The sequence below is a fragment of the Pelophylax lessonae genome (assembly GCF_965119305.1).
Source record: "Pelophylax lessonae genome assembly, chromosome: 7".
Classification (NCBI taxonomy): Eukaryota; Metazoa; Chordata; class Amphibia; order Anura; family Ranidae; genus Pelophylax; species Pelophylax lessonae.
The window spans coordinates 295647491-295666846 of NC_138774.1; the positions used below are offsets into that span (position 1 = coordinate 295647491).

Consider the following 19356-nt stretch of genomic DNA (forward strand, 5'->3'; position numbering starts at 1 on the left):
GGCCAGAAGCAACATCATGACGTACCTTCCAGTTTTGGCAGATGTGAACACGGCCATTTGGGGAAAAAAAAACAAAAACATTTTTCATAGTTTTGTTATAAAATTTTGAAAACTGGTAATTTCTCCTTTACTGGTGGTCACTGATTAGATGACAAGGATGAGGAGGCACTAATGGGCGGCATTGATAGGCAGCACTGAAATGTAACACTGATGATGGGGCACTGATAGGAGGCACTGATGGGCAGCAATGATAGGTGACACTGATGAGAAGGCACTGACGGGCATTTTTTACTTTCCTATTTGAAAGGATAGCTTGAAGAGAAATGTTACATTGACCACTTGCGGACCGCCCACTGTATATATGTCATTACTTTGACGGTATATATTGGGCTTATGGATTTATTTATTTTTTTTTAAACAGCCGGCGGTCCTCTTTCACATAAAAATGGTCCCAGTGACTGATTCGCGTCGCAGGGTCACCCCCTTCCTGCTGCTTCTCGGTCGTTTTCACGATGTTCTCCGCCGATCATATCCACACACGGAGAATCTGTCATTGACTGACACAGAAACAGCCAGGTTATGAAGCTGTGATCTCCGCTGGCAACAAAAGTGAGTGAACCCCTTAGGAGGAAATATCCAAATTGGGCCCAAAGTGTCAATATTTTGTGTAGCCGCCATTATTTTCCAGCACTGCCTTAACCATCTTGGGCATGGAGGTCACCAGAGCTTCACCGGTTGTCACTGGAGTCCTCTTCCACTCCTCCATGATGACATCACAGAGCTGGTGGATGTTAGAGACCTTGCGCTCCTCCACCTTCTGTTTGAGGATGCCCCACAGATGCTCAATAGGGTTTAGGTCTGGAGACATGCTTGGCCAGTCCATCACCTTTACCCTCAGCTTCTTTAGCAAGGCAGTGGTCATCTTGGAGGTGTTTGTGGTCGTTATGTTGGAATACTGCCCTGTGGCCCAGTCTCTGAAGGGAGGGGATCGTGCTCTGCTTCAGTATGTCACAGTACATGTTGCCATTCATGGTTCCCTCAATGAACTGTACCTCCCCAGTGCCGGCAGCCCCAGACCATGACACTCCCACCATCTTTATGTAGAGCAACAATTCTTTTTTTCAGATCCTCAGAGAGTTCTTTGCCATGAGGTGCCATGTTGAAATTCCAGTGACCAGTATGAGAGAGTGAGAGCGATAACACCAAATTTAACACACCTGCTCCCCATTCACACCTGAGACCTTGTAACACTAACAGGAAAATGGCTGATTGGACCCAATTTGGACATTGTCACTTAGGGGTGTACTCACTTCTGTTGCCAGCAGTTTAGACATTAATGGCTGTGTGTTGAGTTATTTTGAGGGGACAGCAAATTTACACTGTTATACAAGCTGTACACTCACTACTTTACATTGTAGCAAAGTGTCATTTCTTCAGTGTTGTCACATGAAAAGATAGAATAAAATATTTACAGAAATGTGAGGGAATACTTTTGTGTGTGTATAATTTATTTTATATATAATAAGAAAAAAAACACATATATACTGTGTGTGTGTGTGTGTGTGTGTGTAGAAAACAAAAAAATATATGTGTATATATTATTTTTTTTTTCCTTCTATCAGATAAATAGAAAGGAAAAAAACATTTTAAATAAGAAAAAAATATATGTAGGGGGACTAATTATTTTATTAGCTAGGGGTCTCCTCTGAGAATGCCCGTGTACTCAGCAGTGATAATTTACCACTGCTTAACCGCTTGCCGACCGCCGCACGAACATATACTGCGGCGGTCAGCCCCTCACAGGCAGAGTGACGTATCGGTACGTCACTAGCCTGGGAGGGTCTGGGGAGCGAGCGCGCGCGCCGCCTCGGACCCCCCCCCCCCGCGCGCGTGACCGGCGGACCCGATGTCCGCTGGTCACTTGGCGATCGGCGGGGGAGAGGGAGAAAGGCAGGCAGCTTGTGTAAACAAGCTGCCTGTCGGTTCTCCCTGTGTAGAAACACTTATCATACGGTTCTACATAGTAGAACCGTTGATCAGTGTAACTACACCTCAAGCCACAGCCAATCACAGTTAGAATAACGCCCCTAGGGACACACACAGCCCCTCCCTCTCAAATAAAGTTAACCCCTTCACTGCCAGTGTAATTTTACAGTAACCGTGCATATATATAGCACTGATTACTGTAGAAATGTCACAGGTAACCCCAAAAGTGTCAAAAATGTCAGTCAAGGGTCCAATCTGTCCGCCGCAATGTCGCAGTACCGCAAAAAAATTGCAGATCGCCGCCATTACGCGTTAAAAAAAAAAAAACAACAAAAATGACAAATCTTTCCCTTTGTTAGTAAACGCAATAACTTTCGCGCAAACCAATCAAAATACGCTTTTTGCGATTTTTTTTTTTTTTTTTTTTTTTTTTTTTTTTTTTTACCAAACATATGTAGCATCAAACAAATTGGCCGAAAATGTTAAAAAATTTTGATTTTTACTTTTTTTTGGGGGGGAATTTCATATAAAAAAAAATGTGAAAAATATTGTTATTTTTGCAAAATTGACGCTCTTTTTTGTTTATAGCGCGTGATCAAAAAATCGCACAGGTGATCAAATGCCACCAAAAGAAAAAGAAAAAGCTCTGTTTGTGGGGAAAAAAGGACGTCAAATTCGTTTAGGTACAGCGTCGCACGACCGCGCAATTGTCCGTTAAAGTCACGAAGTGCCGAATCGCAAAATACCCCCTGGTCTTTTAGCAGGAAAATCCTCCGGGGCTTAAGTGGTTAAGGGGGGTAAAACCTTCCGAGGCTGAAGTGGTTAAGGGGGAAAAACCTTCCGAGGCTGAAGTGGTTAAGGGGGAAAAACCTTCTGAGGCTGAAGTGGTTAAGGGGGGTAAAACCTTCCAAGGCTGAAGCGGTTAAGGGGGTAAAATCTTCTGAGGCTGACGTGGTTAAGGGGGGGGTTTATCGTACTGTAATCTCACAATGTCCCACAAAATTACTGGCAGCCCATTCACTTTTACATGGATCTCGGCCATTTTCAGAGGAAAAACTTCTCTGATCTCACTCTGAGAACTGAAGTTCTCTGCTTCGTAAGCAGGGTACCAGATGGGGATAATTTTCCTCTGAGAACTGCCGAGAAGTGAACCGAGGAAAATATTCTGTTTTTTTTTTTTTTTAAAACCTACACCCAAATGTCAGAAATAGGCCTTGTTCTTAAGCAGTTTAATAATGTGATCTTCTTTTGTATTTCTCAGGCTTGTTTGCGACCCCACTCCTGATGGGCCTCCCTGAGAAGGCGAGAGAATTCCTGGGCAAGCAGGTCCCCTTCCCCAGCAGACTGGGCGATCCTGACGAGTACGCCCACCTGGTCCAATCCATAGTGGAGAACCCCATGCTGAACGGAGAGGTAATACGTCTGGACGGGGCCCTTCGTATGCAGCCTTAACGTGGGAGATCGCAGCACCCTCCGTCCTCGCCTGACGGCACCAGGAGCGGCCTAGGATGTCCTCTGTGAGGGTCCAGGCGGTGACCACTGCCACCGATGTATCCAGAATCTATCCAATGAATGTTAAACAGCCACCTTATGTGGGGAAGCAGTTCCATACGCCGTGATTCTTACCAAGGATCCTTCCATGACGCGGTTTGCAGGTTATAAAATCATTTTACTGTAAAAATAAATTGGTTTATTTAAAGTTTGTGGTTAAGTCGTTTCCCTGATGTCTGGGAGGATATGATGTAAGAATTATTGGAAGCTGAACTCCAGGCAGTTGGCTCAATACACATACAAGGGGGCGGTTTTACCTTGCAAAGGATTTGCATTTCTATTCAGTTCTGAAATTTATACAGCTCTGCTGCAGTTAAAGCAGAACTCTAGCCAAAAAGTAGTAGGATAAAAATGAATAGCTTATCAAAATATCATTTAAAAAATAAAAAAATTTTGTTGCAGTACTTGCTCTCTTCTACTAGATGTCCTCAGTCATGTCTGGCATCATTTCTACTTCCGATGAGTCTAAGTTGTCCTGGATGCTCACCCAGCCAGTGACTGGACCGTGAAAGGAGAAGCCGCACAATGAGGAGCTCAATTCTGTCACTCTGTCCTCTCTCCTCCTACCAGCATGCATATACGCACTGCGGCATCACTGATTGGCTCATTGTGCTTTTTCTCCCTCACCCCCAGTTTGAAGACCTAGCGACTGTCGGAGGATGATACCAAATTCAGGATCAACTTTTATACTGCCCTGGAGTTTAGCTTTAATATAATAAATTATTACATTACGTGACTTTTTTATTACCTGGACTACAACATGCATGGTGTGCAGTCTGTGGGCAGGGTTCAAGGCTTGTGATCCACCCCTTGTGTTCAATCTAGGGAGAGGTTTAGGGCTTGGTATCCACCCCTAGTGTGTAGTCTGTGGGCAGGGTTCAGGGCTTGTGATCTGCCCCTAGTGTGCAGTCTTTGTGGGGGGGTTCTGGGCTTGTGATCTGCCTCTAGTGTGTAGTCTGTGGGCAGGGTTCAAGGCTTGTGATCCGCCCCTAGTGTGCAGTCTTGGGAGGGGGGGGTTCAGGGCTTGTGATTTGCCCCTAGTGTACAGTCTGTGGGCAGGGTTCAGGGCTTGTGATCGACCCCTAGTGTGCAGTCTTGGGGTGGGGGCGGGGTTCAGGGCTTGTAATCCACCCCTAGTGTGCAGTCTTGGGGGAGGGGGATTCAGGGCTTGTGATCTGCCCCTAGTGTGTAGTCTGGGGGCGGGGTTCTGGGCTTGTAATCCACCCCTAGTGTACAGTCTGGGGATGGGGCTCTGGACTTGTGATCTACCCCTAGTGTACAGTCTGGGGGTGGGGTTCTGGGCTTGTGATCTACCCCTAGTGTACAGTCTGGGGGTGGGGTTCTGGGCTTGTGATCTACCCCTAGTTTACAGTCTGGGGGTGGGGTTCTGGGCTTGTGATCTACCCCTAGTGTACAGTCTGGGGGTGGGGCTCGAGACTTGTGATCTACCCCTAGTGTACAGTCTGTGAGTGGACAATACTAAGAGTCAGTCATAAGGTGCATCTACCTATCCCGGTCCTATACTCCTCTCTCCCTACAGGCTCTCTTTTTTGTTTGGATATTTCTGATTCTAGGGCTAATGTATAACCAGATCCCCAACCTTTGTAACAAAGTTGAGCATTTGTGTGTGGGAAGGGGGGTGGGGGGGAAATAAGGTGGCAAAAAACTAGTAAAATAATAAGTTTGGCTCTTGAATAAGCAATAAGCAGGCCTCTGTGTTCTGTACAATATGTAAATTGTAATTGTTTTGCCTACAGTATAGGGAATTGCAGTTGTGTAGATGGCCACAAGATGTCGCTATCACCTATGATTTTAAACAAACTACATTAGTTGCTATCACTGGACACAATTATCGGTTCAAGTTGACATATGGTTAGGATTCGCATCTCACCTGAATCAGCGGCACACCTGTCAGCAGTAGCAAATGTAATCATTATTTTGAGTAGTCAATACCTGAAGAACTGAACACTTGAAGATGCCTCTCTTAACAAAAGAACAAAGAGTCCTGCATTTGGCCGTTTCCCCATTATTGACTTTCCATGCTTTGTTCTGCACGGTGTCTGTGTGGAGGTGGCCATTTTGTTGGAGAGCAGGGCTTTGCAGGACCTCCTGTATTTCTTCTCTAGATTATAGAGGACCTGTATTCTGGAAGCTGCATTCCTTTTAGTAGGGGCAGGGCTTTGCTTTCTTGTGTAAGAGTTGCTCTTCTAAAGACTGGAGATCTGATAACTGATTGGAGGATATTTGAGATGCTGCAGCCGTGGTGGAGGAAGCACAGACCTACAGAATAGATGATGTAGAAGCAGGGAGATCCTTGCACTGCAGGTCCTCAGGTACAGCTTCCCTCTCCTGCAAGGAGAACAGTGATTATCAGAGATCCACAGAATAGATGAAGTAGAAGCAGAGAGATCCCTGCACTGCAGGTCCTCAGGTACAGCTTCCTCCCCAGCAAGGAGAACAGTGATTAGCAGAGAAGTGACATCAACCAAATCTGGTGAGACTATCAGAGAAAAAAGTGCCTTAGATCTCAAACTACTTGTTTACAGCTTTGAGGTTGTAGGTACAGAAAAGTTCAGGGCCACTTTTAAAGGGGGGGGGGGACACAGTTCAGATTGGATGTTTGCTCGCTATACCAGAGATCATGTGACATAGTGCCTAGAACGACCGTTATAAATCAGGGTTCCTCCAGATATTGCCAGGGGTTCCTTCAGCAGTGACAAAATGCTTTCCCACTTGACAGTGCCCCATGTTGTTCCTAATTACCGATGTGGCTCAAAAAATCTCCAGAACAAGGGCCCAGATTGGACGATTTCTCCTCCCGTCCTATACTAGTGACAGCTGAAACATATTTACGATTCCTCCTTCACTTTCTCTTCACGTGACAACAGTCACTAAGACAAAAATCCAGAATTATGATTTGCCACTCAGGAATAAAGGGGGCACTGGTTCCCGGAAAGTGTCGCCTTCCCTCGGCAGAGTCATTGGTGTGGGACTAGTGGAGTTTCTCTCCTCATTTTTCAGGTAAGTAACCACTGAACCTAACAATCTCTGTCTGCAAGGAACATTCTTCCCACTGACCACCAATGTAAGAGGCATTCTTCCCACTGACCACCAATGTAAGGGACATTCTTCCCACTGACCACCAATGTAAGGGACATTCTTCCCACTGACCACCAATGTAAGGGACATTCTTCCCACTGACCACCAATGTAAGGGACATTCTTCCCACTGACCACCAATGTAAGGGACATTCTTCCCACTGACCACCAATGTAAGGGACATTCTTCCCACTGACCACCAATGTAAGGGGCATTCTTCCCACTGACCACCAATGTAAGGGGCATTCTTCCCACTGACCACCAATGTAAGGGACATTCTTCCCACTGACCTCCAATGTAAGGAGCATTCTTCCCACTGACCACCAATGTAAGGGGCATTCTTCCCACTGACCACCAATGTAAGGGGCATTCTTCCCACTGACCACCAATGTAAGGGACATTCTTCCCACTGACCACCAATGTAAGGGGCATTCTTCCCACTGATCACCAATGTAAGGGACATTCTTCCCACTGACCACCAATGTAAGGGACATTCTTCCCACTGACCACCATTGTAAGGAGCATTCTTCCCACTGACCACCAATGTAAGGAGCATTCTTCCCACTGACCACCAATGTAAGGGACATTCTTCCCACTGACCACCAATGTAAGGGACATTCTTCCCACTGACCACCAATGTAAGGGACATTCTTCCCACTGACCACCAATGTAAGGGACATTCTTCCCACTGACCACCAATGTAAGGGACATTCTTCCCACTGACCACCAATGTAAGGGACATTCTTCCCACTGACCACCAATGTAAGGGACATTCTTCCCATTGACCACCAATGTAAGGATCATTCTTCCCACTGACCACCAATGTAAGGAGCATTCTTCCCACTGACCACCAATGTAAGGAGCATTCTTCCCACTGACCACCAATGTAAGGGGCATTCTTCCCACTGATCACCAATGTAAGGAGCATTCTTCCCTCTGACCATCAATGTAAGGATCATTCTTCCCACTGACCACCAATGTAAGGAACATTCTTCCCACTGACCACCAATGTATGGAGCATTCTTCCCACTGACCACCAATGTAAGGTACATTCTTCCCACTGACCACCAATGTAAGGTACATTCTTGCCACTGACCACCAATGTAAGGGACATTCTTGCCACTGACCACCAATGTAAGGGACATTCTTCTCACTGACCACCAATGTAAGGGACATTCTTCTCACTTGATACACCATGAAGTGCCCGGAGTAACACTTTAAATATCAGTTTAGACTGAGGCTGTTTCCATGTACATTAGTATTTCCGGCATTCTTGGCGTTCTGCCAGCCTCTGATCTGCATGGAGTATGTCCACGGAGAAGAACAGGCCTGCAGCCTGACACCAAAGAGCTCACACACAGGGCTGGGGGGTATTTGTGAATGGATTTATACTCCGTAGTATCAGAGATAAGAGCCGTGCTGCACCTTGATCAGTCACATGTGAAAACTTGTCTGCCTGCAGAATATTTCTGTCTGTCCTGCAGTTATTCCTGGAATGTAGAGAACAGCTCCCTCGCACAGGAAAATCCCTTAAGGGAACTCTCCGCTGGCTTGCAGATCTGCTTGCCAGCTAAAAGGAGAACTCCGCATTTCAAGAGAAAATGAGCACATGGAAAATGTATCTGTTACAGATGAACTCTGGGCACAGGAACACCATATGCCTATGCACACCTAGATATTGCCTTGTGAAAGTAGCAGTGACATCATCACTGTACTGTACATAGCCTGAGCAGAGCTGTGGAATGGACCCAGCAAGCACCACCCATTATAGAAATCTACAGGAGGGGCGGAGACAAGACCAGTCATGCTGTTCAAAGAAAGAATGCAGAACTGTGGGAGGAGCACAGCAAGCACCACCCACTATAGAAAACTACAGGAGGGGGCGGAGACAAGACCAGTCACCCTGTGCAAAGATAGAATGCAGAACTGTGGGAGGAGCACAGCAAACACCACCCACTATAGAAAACTTTAGGAGGGGGTAGAGACAAGACCAGTCACGCTGTGGAAGGAGAGAGAGAGCTGAGCTGTGGGAGGAGCCCAACATGCACCACCCACTGCAAAAAAAAAATACTACAGGAGGGGGCTGAGGCCAGACCAGTCACCCTGTGGAAGGACACAGAACAGAGCTGTGGGAAGAGCCCAGCAAGCACCACCCACTATAGAAAACTACAGGAGGAAGCGGAGACAAGACCAGTCATGCTGTAGAAGGAGAAAGATCAGCGCTGTGGGAAGAGCCCAGCAAGCACCACCCACTGCAAAAAAAACAGGAGGGGGGCAGAGACCAGACCAGTCACCCTGCAGAAAGAGAGAGAACAGCTGTGGAAGTAGCCCAGCAAGCACCACTAGCTACAGAAAACTACAGGAGGGGGCGGAGACCAGACCAGTCACCCTGCATGAGCAGAGCTGTGGGAGGAACCCGGCAAGCACCACCCACTGCAGAAAACTACAGGAGGGGGCGGAGACCAGACCAGTCACCCTGCACAAGCAGAGAGCGCAGAGCTGTGGGAGGAACCCAGCAAGCACCACCCACTACAGAAAACTCCAGGAGGGGCGGAGACCAGACCAGTCACCATGCACTAGCAGAGCTGTGGGAGAAGCCCAGCAAGCACCACCCACTACAAAAAAAATACTACAGGAGAGGGGGGAGACAAGACCAGTCACCCTGTGCAAGCAGAGAGAGCAGAGCTGTGGGAGGAACCCAGCAAGCACCACCCACTACAGAAAACTCCAGGAGGGGCGGAGACCAGACCAGTCACCCTGCACTAGCAGAGCTGTGGGAGTAGCCCAGCAAGCACCACCCACTACAAAAAAAATACTACAGGAGAGGGGGGAGACAAGACCAGTCACCCTGTGCAAGCAGAGAGAGCAGAGCTGTGGGAGGAACCCAGCAAGCACCACCCACTACAGAAAACTCCAGGAGGGGCAGAGACCAGACCAGTCACCCTGCAGAAAGAGAGAGAACAGCTGTGGAAGTAGCCCAGCAAGCACCACCCACTACAGAAAACTCCAGGAGGGGCGGAGACCAGACCAGTCACCCTGCACTAGCAGAGCTGTGGGAGTAGCCCAGCAAGCACCACCCACTACAAAAAAAATACTACAGGAGGGGGCGGAGACAAGACCAGTCACCCTGTGCAAGCAGAGAGAGCAGAGCTGTGGGAGGAGCCCAGCAAGCACCACCCACTACAGAAAACCACAGGAGGGGTCAGAGACGAGACTAGTCCCCCTGCACAAGAAGAGAGAGCAGCAGTGAGTGGCCTTTATTACACAAAGTCTCGCACTGGATTACTGGAAGAAATGCACAAAGCTCCCAGTCTGTATTTATGAGCAGGAGCTGGTGGGTTGGGCTTCTGATCATGTGACAGCCAATCACAGCGACCCAGTTAACCCCTTTATGCTTTTCCAGACTATTTAAACGCATGCCAGGCAGGAAGGCGTTAGAGGGCCTCCAGGAGGGTGTGTGAAAGGGCTCAGTGCTAGTAGAATTCCTTTATACAGTATTAACATACCTGGGAACTTGCCGGATCTGGCCCGGCAATGCCGGCTTTTCATTTCCATTACCGGCCCAGCTCAAGTTTCCAGCTTCCTGACAATGTAAATATAGATAAAGTAATTCATTCATGATTGAAGGTTGAGATCATTCTGCACCAACACTGCCTAGGCAGCCATTGGTGCATATGGCCACACTGGTGGACTCCACCCCCCCCCTAAATATCCCCCCAACTTCTGTTAGGCTCAGCCACTGTTCCCAGGATTGCCCATCAAGAGATCTCTTGAGATTAAAAAATAAACATCCACTATACATGATCTATAGCAGGGATCTCCATACTATGGCTCTTCAGCTGTTGCAAAACTACATGTCCCATGAGACATTGTAAAACTCTGACCTTCACAGATCTGACTAGGCATGATGGGAATTGTAGTTCCTGAACAACTGGTGGGCCATAGTTTGAAGACCCCTGTGGTAAAGGCACATAGGGCCATAGTTTGGAGACCCTTAATGTATAGGATGTCTGCAATTGAAGTGGATGTTTGGGGGACTACAGGCTGACATTGATGGTGGAATGGCTGGAAATAGGGGAAATCCTTACATTGGAACCCTACTATCTACCAAGGCCTATTGCTAGCTGTGCAGGTTGGAGGAGGAGTGCTATGTGACCCCCCCCTATGTCTGTACTTGCCCCTCAGGGTAGTACAGGGAGCAGACGCCCCGTCTTGCTGTCAGTGTTTGGCTCCAGAGAGCGCTGTCTGTCCAGGCTTGTTATGTGTGAATGACAGCCAGTTCTCTGCTGCTCCTCACCGATTCCAATATTTCGCTTGTAACATATATACGAAAAATAAAATCCTGAATTTAGGTGCTGACATCATGGCCCAGGTGTGCTGCGTTCTCCCTGCAGGGTTCATACTCGGCGGGCGTTACCCAGACTCCGTGTCCGCAAAAACTGGAGCTGTTAAAGGCCAAGATGCAGCTTGGTTTAAAGTGAACCCGCTATATGGGCTTATCTACACTGAACAAAATTATAAACACTTTTGTTTTTGCCCCCCCATTTTTTATGAGCTTAACTCTGTGTAAATCTGTGTTAGTGATCATTTCTCCTTTGCCGAGATAATCCATCCACCTCACAGGTGTGGCATTTCAAGATGCTGATTAGACAGCATGATTATTGCACAAGTGTGCCTTAGGCTGGCCACAATAAAAGGCCACTCTAAAATGTGCAGTTTTAATGTATTGGGGGGTCCGAAAAACAGTCAGCATCGGGTGTGACCACAATTTGCCTCACGCAGTGCAACACATCTCCTTCACATAGAATTGATCAGGTTGGTGATTGTGGCCTGTGGAATATTGGTCCACTCCTCTTCAATGGCTGGTTATTGGCAGGACCTGGAACACGCTGTCCTATACACCGATCCAAACATGCTTAATGGGTGACATGTCCGGTGAGTATGCTGGCCATGCAAGAACTGGGCTTCCAGGAATTGTGTACAGATCCTTGCACCATGGGGCCGTGCATGATCATGCTGCAACATGAGGTGATGGTCGTGGATGAATGGCACAACAATGGGCCTCAGGATCTCATCACGGTATCTCTGTGCATTCAAAATGCCATCAATAAAAGGCACCTGTGTTCCTTGTCCATAACATCCGCCTGCCCATACCATAACCCCACCGCCAACATGGGCCACTCCATCCACAACGTACGCCTGCCCATACCAAAACCCCACCGCCACCATGGGACACTCCATCCACAACGTAGGCCTGCCCATACCATAACCCCACCGCCACAATGGGCCACTTCATTAACAACATACTCCTGCCCAGACCATAACCCCACCGCCACCATGGGACACTCCATCCACAACGTACGCCTGCCCTTACCATAACCCCACCACCACCATGGGCCACTCCATCCACAACGTACGCCTGCCCATACCATAACCCCACCACCACCATGGGCCACTCCATCCACAACGTACGCCTGCCCATACCATAACCCCACCACCACCATGGGCCACTCCATCCACAACGTACGCCTGCCCATACCATAACCCCACCACCACCATGGGCGACTTCATCCACAACGTACTCCTGCACATACCATAACCCCACCGCCACCATGGGCCACTCCATCCACAATGTACGTCTGCCCATACCATAACCCCACCGGCACCATGGGCCACTCCATCCACAATGTATGCCTGTCCATACCATAACCCCACCGCCACCATGGGCCACTCCATCCACAACGTACGCCTGTCCATACCATAACCCCACCCCCACCATGGGCCACTCCATCCACAATGTATGCCTGTCCATACCATAACCCCACCGCCACCATGGGCCACTCCATCCACAACGTTGACCTCCGCAAACTGCTCACACACACACGACGCCATACACGCTGTCTGCCATCTGCCCTGAGTGAAAACCGGGATTCATCCGTGAAGAGAACACCTCTCCAAAGTGCCAGATGCCATCTAATGTGAGCATTTGCCCACTCAAGTCGGTTACGATGACGAACCGCAGTCAGGTGGAGACCCCCATGAGAATGACCAGCATGCAGATGAGCTTCCCTTAGACGGTTTCTGACAGTTTGTGCAGAAATTCTTTGGTTATGAAAACCGATTGTTGAAGCAGCTGTCCGGGTGGCTGGTCTCAGGTGATCTTGGAGGGGAAGATGCTGGATGATGGAGGTCCTGGACTGGTCTCAGACCATCTTGGAGGTGAAGATGCTGGATGTGGAGGTCCTGGGCTGGTCTCAGACGATCTTGGAGGTGAAGTTGCTGGATGTGGAGGACCTGGGCTGATCTCAGACCATCTTGGAGGTGAATATGCTGGATGTGGAGGTCCTGGGCTGGTGTGGTTACACGTGGTCTGCGGTTGTGAGGCCGGTTGGATGTACTGCCAAATTCTCTGAAACGCCTTTGGAGACAGCTTATGGTAGAGAAATGAACATTCAATTCACGGGCAACAGCTCTGGTGGACATTCCTGCAGTCAGCATGCCAATTGCACCCTCCCTCAAAACTTGCCACATCTGTGGCACTGTGCTGTGTGATAAAACTGAACATTTTAGAGTGGCCTTTTATTGTGGGCAGCCTAAGGCACACCTGTGCAATAATCATGCTGTCCAATCAGCATCTTGATATGACACACCTGTGAGGTGGATGGATTATCTCGGCAAAGGAGAAGTGATCACTAACACAGATTTGTGAACAATATTTGAGAGAAATCGGCCTTTTGTGTACATAGAAAAAGTCTTAGATCTTTGAGTTCAGCTCATGAAAAATGGGGACAAAAACAATGTGTCCATTTTGGTCTGTTAGATATCCCATTGGAAGTGTTTTGTTATAACCGATCAATGAGTGTTAAAAAAATACCTGATTATCATATAAATTCAGAGCTGTCCTCTGCACACTTCCTGTTTTATCTCAACAAGTCTTATGCAGGCCATACATGGGTCGAATTCCGAACAAATTTTCCTTCGAAAATCAGAAATTTTGTTAGTTTTGTGATCTGATGGCGCCCCCATTGATTTAGAAATTCGACCAACCAAGCTTTCAATTTCTAAATTATGTTGCTACAGAAAATAATTATCGCGGCTGGGAATCTTCTTCTTTTCTTTCCCGGAATTTTCTTTTCTTGTGCTCATGCACATTTCTTTTTCGATTTATATTTCTCACACGATTCTCCTATCATTGATTAGAAAATCGTTCGTTTTAAAAAAAATTTCTAACATGCTCGTTCACTGAAATTTGATAGCCGCACAAAAAGTCAGCCGTTTATCCGGCCCACTGATGGTGCGAAATTCGAAACGAAAATTCTTAGATAAGATTTTCTAAAGAAAATTCTTTTGGAATTCAACCCCATGCATGGCAGGCCTTATGCACTAGCCGAAAAATTGTTGGAAAATCTGTCATTTGGTCCAATCGTTCATTTTTAGTCCAGTTAATGGGCACAAATAGAAAATTGTGTTTGTAACTTTTCAAAAATATGTAGCAGAAAACAAATTGGCCTAAAATGATGAAAAAAATTGATTTTAATTTTATTTTTATTGGGAATGTTGTATAGCAGAAAGTAAAAAATATTGTTTTTTTTTTTTTTTTTCAGAATTGTCGCTCTTTTTTGTTTATAGCGCAAAAAATAAAAATACCACCAAAAGAAAGCTCTATTTGTGGGAAAAAAAGGACATGTTGGGAAGTCGTGCGACGCTGCATCCAAATAAAATTCACGTCCTTTTTTTCCCACGATTAGAGCTTTCTTTTGGTGGTATTTGATCACCTGTGCGATTTTTATTTTTTGCGCTATAAAAAAAAAGAGCAGCAATTCAGAAAAAAAAAAAACTATTTTTCACATTCTGCTGTATAAAAAAAAAAAAGTAAAAATCTAACTTTTTTAACATTTTAGGCCAATTTGTTTTCCGCTACATATTTTTGGTAAAAGAAAATCGCAATAAGCATATTTTCATTGGTTTGTGCAAAAGTTATCGCGTCTACAAACTACGGGAAAGATTTATGTAATTTTTTTTTTTTTTTTTTACTAGTAATGGCGGTGATCTGCGATTTTTTTTTTCCGGGACTGCGACATTGCATCAGAGAGATCGGACCCCTAACTGACATTTTTTATACTTTTGACATTACTACAGTAATCGGTGCTAAAAATATGCACTGTCACTGTACTAATGACACTGGCAGGGAAGGGGTTAACCCTGTGGGTATTCAATGGATTAAATGTAAGCCTAGGGGAGTGATTCTAACTGTAAGGGGGGCGTGGCTTTTGGAATGACCATAGAGACCTGTGTTCCTATATAGAAGGATCACAGGCACTCTATGATCATTCCAGGGAGAAGAACGGTCAGCTGTGTTCACAACAGCTGACCGTTCGTCTCTCTCAGCGGGGAGCGATCGCGGGTGTCAGGTGGCAATCGGAGCTGCCCGCCCTGTGCACTCGCCCCCTAGCTGCAGGCGCACGACCGACATAGCTCTGTTGGTTCGCGCAGGAGGGCCAGCCTGCCGCAGTATATATGCAGTGGGCGTTCCGAAACCGGTTAAAGCGTGTGTGTGTGTGTGTAAAGGCAGGCGTCCCAATACTTTTGGTAATATAGTGTAAGTCCTATTTGATTTCCTTCCAGTATTCACATCCACGGAGAATTAAAAATAAATGTTAAGCAACCCTGCAGTCCGGGGTTCAAATTTCACTGGTAAATTATTTCACCCTTTGGAGAGTTAGACATAAAAATACATTTTTTTTTATAATACATACATACATATAAATAGACATACTATATGCTTGGACAGTCAGATCAGTAACATTTTCCAGTGTAATATGAAAGAACTTTAAAACCGTCAATAGGTGTCATTTCTGTAAGAGCGCAGGCTGACAAAGCATGGAGATGTTCCTCATGGGGGGGGGGGGCTTAGTAAAAGAAGGCAGGTCAGTACGTAAGAGCTATTTTGGGGTACGTCATTGGTTAGTGAAGCTGTAGCCTAATCAGCGGAAGCACAGGAACAGTTGGCCCCCGGTGGCTGCTCTTGTTATCGCAGCTGGGGGCCAATGCTGAAAGAAAGAGGGGGCCAAATAATTCACTTCGGTCGATGCATATGACCCCTATGTTTCCTGCTACGAGCCCATAAACAACAATGAAATAGATGTGTCTACAGGTATGATCACAAATATCCGGATGGACGACACGGCCACCATACCATGTCTATTGGCTAAAACCTTCTTCTCCTCTGCGGACGTAACAAGGGCCACTGTTACTAGTTGGCAGCCCTCCAACGCCGGTGTTTAATTATTTAGGTTCCATCCACCGCCCATATAGTTCCTATTAGTGCCAAAGCTTGACCGCCCTCTTCTACCTCCAAGGCATTCCAATTGGCCAATGAGGCATCCCATCATAGTGATGGGCCAATAGAAATCTAGGGACACAGGGCCGGGACAAGGGGTGGGAAGAAGGGGCGGCTGCCCTGGGTGCGGTGGGGGTTGTGCTAGAAGGTGTGATTTGGAGGGGGGGGGATATGGGAGGGAGTTGTGCTAGTAGGGATGATTGTGGGTAGTTTTGTTAGGCGGGGAAACTTTGGGGGGAGGATTAGTGCTGGGAGAAGGGATGTGTGCTGGGAGTGGGGGATTTTGGGGGGATTTATGCTGAGAAGGAAAATTTAAGAGGTAGAGGATTTGTGCTAGGAGGGGGGATTTGGGGTGGATTAGTGCTAGTAGAAGAGATTTGGGGCTGGGAAAGGGGGATTTATGCTCAGAGAGTGCTAGGAGGGAGGAATTGGGGGTGGATTGGTGCTGGGATTTTGGGTGGATTAGTACTGGGAATAAAGGATTGGGGGCTGGGGATATTTGTGCTAGGAGAAGGGATTTGGAGGGGGGATTTGTGCTGGGATTGGGGGATTTAAACTCAGAGTTGAAAATTGAGGGGTAGAGGATTTGTGCTAGGAAGGGGTATTTGGGGGTTCATTAGTGCTAACAGAAGGGATTGGGGGGGGGGGGGATTTGTGCTTGGAGTGGGGGGATTTATACTCAGAGGGGAAATTTGAGGGGTAGAAGATTTATGCTAGAAGGAGGGATTTGGGGGTGGATTAATACTAGAAGGGATTTTGGGTGAGGATTTGTGGTTGGAGTGGGGGATTTGGGGGTGGATTAGTGCTAGGAGAAGGAATAAGGGGGGATTATTTGTGCAGGAAGTGGAGGATTTTGGGTGGATTAGTGCTAGGAAAAGGGATTTGGGGTGAGGATTTGTGGTGGGAGTGGGGGATTTGGGGCGGATTAGTGCTAGGAGAAGGGATTTGGGGTGAGGATTTGTGCTTGGAGTGAGGGATTTATACTTAGAGGGCAAATTTGAGGGGTAGAAGATTTGTGCTAGGAGGGAGGATTTGGGGAGGGACAGAATTTGAGCTGGGAGGCGGGATTTGTACTGGAAAATATGTTTGGGGAGAATTTTGGCTGGCAAAGGGAGATTTTTGGGGTAAGTGTGAAGATTAGTGGGGAATTTTTCTGCTCACAAGCTTTGGGAGGGGGGGGGGGGCGCCGTGTGCCATCTTTGCACTTGGCAGTAGATGACCTTGTCCCGGCACTGTGAGGTCATATTGCTGAGGCCGTTAGTGTATTGATGTCATCAGGGGTAGGCAGAAGGGGGCGGATCCCTTGAGAGAACAAAGTGTACGCTGTGTATACAGAAAAGCTGCTCAGATTCTCCACCCCAGTCGCCAAATACAAAGATTGTCTTCCAGCCCCAGCCAACGCCATCGTCCTAATATTCTAATTGCATGTATAGGCTTGCGTCCTTTCGCTGCATGTGCTGCACGTCACGTGACAACACCAGTGGAACTTGCAGTAGCACTGCCATGTGTGGGTGTACTGGAAGGTTTTATATCCGCGACCGCAGCACAGGAGTTCACAGCTGTCGGACAACGTGGACGTGCGGTTACACAGGCGCCCGTAGGTGCCCACGCTCCCCGTGGCATTGTCACTCTCGCAGAAGTTGGGGGAGCTGTCCACGTAGACCAGGTCCGTCTCGGCCGGCTTGTTGTAGCTCTGAGGGTTCTTCAGCTTCAGGAAGGTGGGCAGCTGCTGGCGCCTCCCTCTGACCGCTTCCACCATCACCGCCTCCTTGTACCGCTCCTTCAGCATGTAGCCCACCTCTCGGAAATGAGGCAAGGTGACCCAACAAGTCTTCACCGTGCAGGAACCCGAAACTCCGTGACACTTGCACTCCAGGCGGACGCTCTTCTCTAAGATCTAGAAGGAGGAGATGTCATAAGAAACAATGTAGCATAAAATGATAACCGTTCTTCCTTCTTCTTTTTCTATAAGGAAGAACTATTTATGAAATCTGATATTGGAGTTTGACATTAAAAAACAAAACTTTGCAGGAAGCATATTGAACTGTTTGACCCAGAAAGCAGATTTCCCTCTTCGAAGAAGGAACACTTTTTGCTGCAGGGCTGCATCGGATCGAATTGCTGATTCTAAAATTATTTTCCGGTAAAGCTTTGTGAGATCCGGGCCACCAAGAAATAAAACAGAAGCACATTCCTTAACCACTTCAGCCTCAGAAGGTTTTACCCCCTTAACCCCTTCAGCCTCGGAAGGTTTTACCCTCCTTAACCACTTCAGCCTTGGAAAGGTTTTACCCCCTTAACCACTTAAGCCTCGGAAGGTTTTACCCCCTTAACCACTTCAGCCTCAGAAGGTTTTACCCCCTTAACCACTTCAGCCTCGGAAGGTTTTACCTCCTTAGCCACTTCAGCCTCGGAAGGTTTTACCTCCTTAGCCACTTCAGCCTCAGAAGGTTTTACCCCTTAACCACTTCAGCCTCGGAAGGTTTTACCCCCCCTTAATCACTTCCGCCTCGGAAGGTTTTACTCCCTTTAACCACTTCAGCCTCGCAAGGTTTTACTCCCTTAACCACTTCAGCCTTGCAAGGTTTTACCCCCTTAACTACTTCAGCCTCGGAAGATTTTACCCCTTAACCACTTCAGCCTCGGAAGATTTTACCTCCTTAGCCACTTCAGCCTCAGAAGGTTTTACCTCCTTAGCCACTTCAGCCTTGGGAAGGTTTTACCCCCTTAACCACTTCAGCCTCGGAAGGTTTTACCCCCTTAACCACTTCAGCCTCGGAAGGTTTTCCCCCTTAACCACTTCAGCCTCTGAAGGATTTACCCCCTTAACCACTTCAGCCTCTGAAGGATTTACCCCCTTAACCACTTCAGCCTCTGAAGGTTTTACCCCCTTAACCACTTCTGCCTCGGAAAGGTTTTACCCCCTTAACCACTTCAGCCCCGGAAAGGTTTTACCCCCTTAACCACTTCAGCCTCGGAAGGTTTTACCCCCTTAACCACTTCAGCCTCGGAAGGTTTTACCCCCCCCTTAAATACTTCAGCCTTGGAAGGTTTTACCCCCTTAACCACTTCAGCCTCGGAAGGTTTTACCCCCTTAACCACTTCAGCCTCGGAAAGGTTTTACCCCCTTAACCACTTCAGCCTCGGAAGGTTTTACCCCCTTAACCACTTCAGCCTCGAAGATTTTACCCCCTTAACCACTTCAGCCTCGGAAGATTTTACCCCTTAACCACTTAACCCTTTAGAAGATTTTACCCTCTTAACCACTTCAGCCTCGGAAGGTTTTACCCCCGTTAACCACTTCAGCCTCGGAAAGGTTTTACCCCCTTAACCACTTCGGATCTGGAAAAGTTTAGCCCCTTAACCACTTCAGCCTCGGAA

At 47.4% G+C, this 19356-nt stretch overlaps 2 protein-coding genes across 3 annotated transcripts in view; one reads left to right on the forward strand and one right to left on the reverse strand.

The window, feature by feature from the left end:
- HSD17B10 (hydroxysteroid 17-beta dehydrogenase 10) overlaps window positions 1-3685 on the forward strand; it is a 33295-nt gene extending 29610 nt beyond the window's left edge. Inside the window, exon 6 of the mRNA XM_082263465.1 lies at window positions 3248-3685. Coding sequence (XP_082119591.1) covers window positions 3248-3438 — 191 coding nt within the window. The 3' untranslated portion in view covers window positions 3439-3685. The remainder of the gene's footprint in view (window positions 1-3247) is intronic.
- A 13627-nt stretch (window positions 3686-17312) lies between these two features.
- The window catches only part of LOC309560031 (protein Wnt-7b-like), a 152022-nt gene continuing 149978 nt past the window's right edge, over window positions 17313-19356 (reverse strand). For both annotated transcript variants that reach the window (XM_082263533.1, XM_082263534.1), the window contains one exon: window positions 17313-17872. In XM_082263533.1, coding sequence (XP_082119659.1) covers window positions 17393-17872 — 480 coding nt within the window. In that variant the 3' untranslated portion in view covers window positions 17313-17392. The remainder of the gene's footprint in view (window positions 17873-19356) is intronic.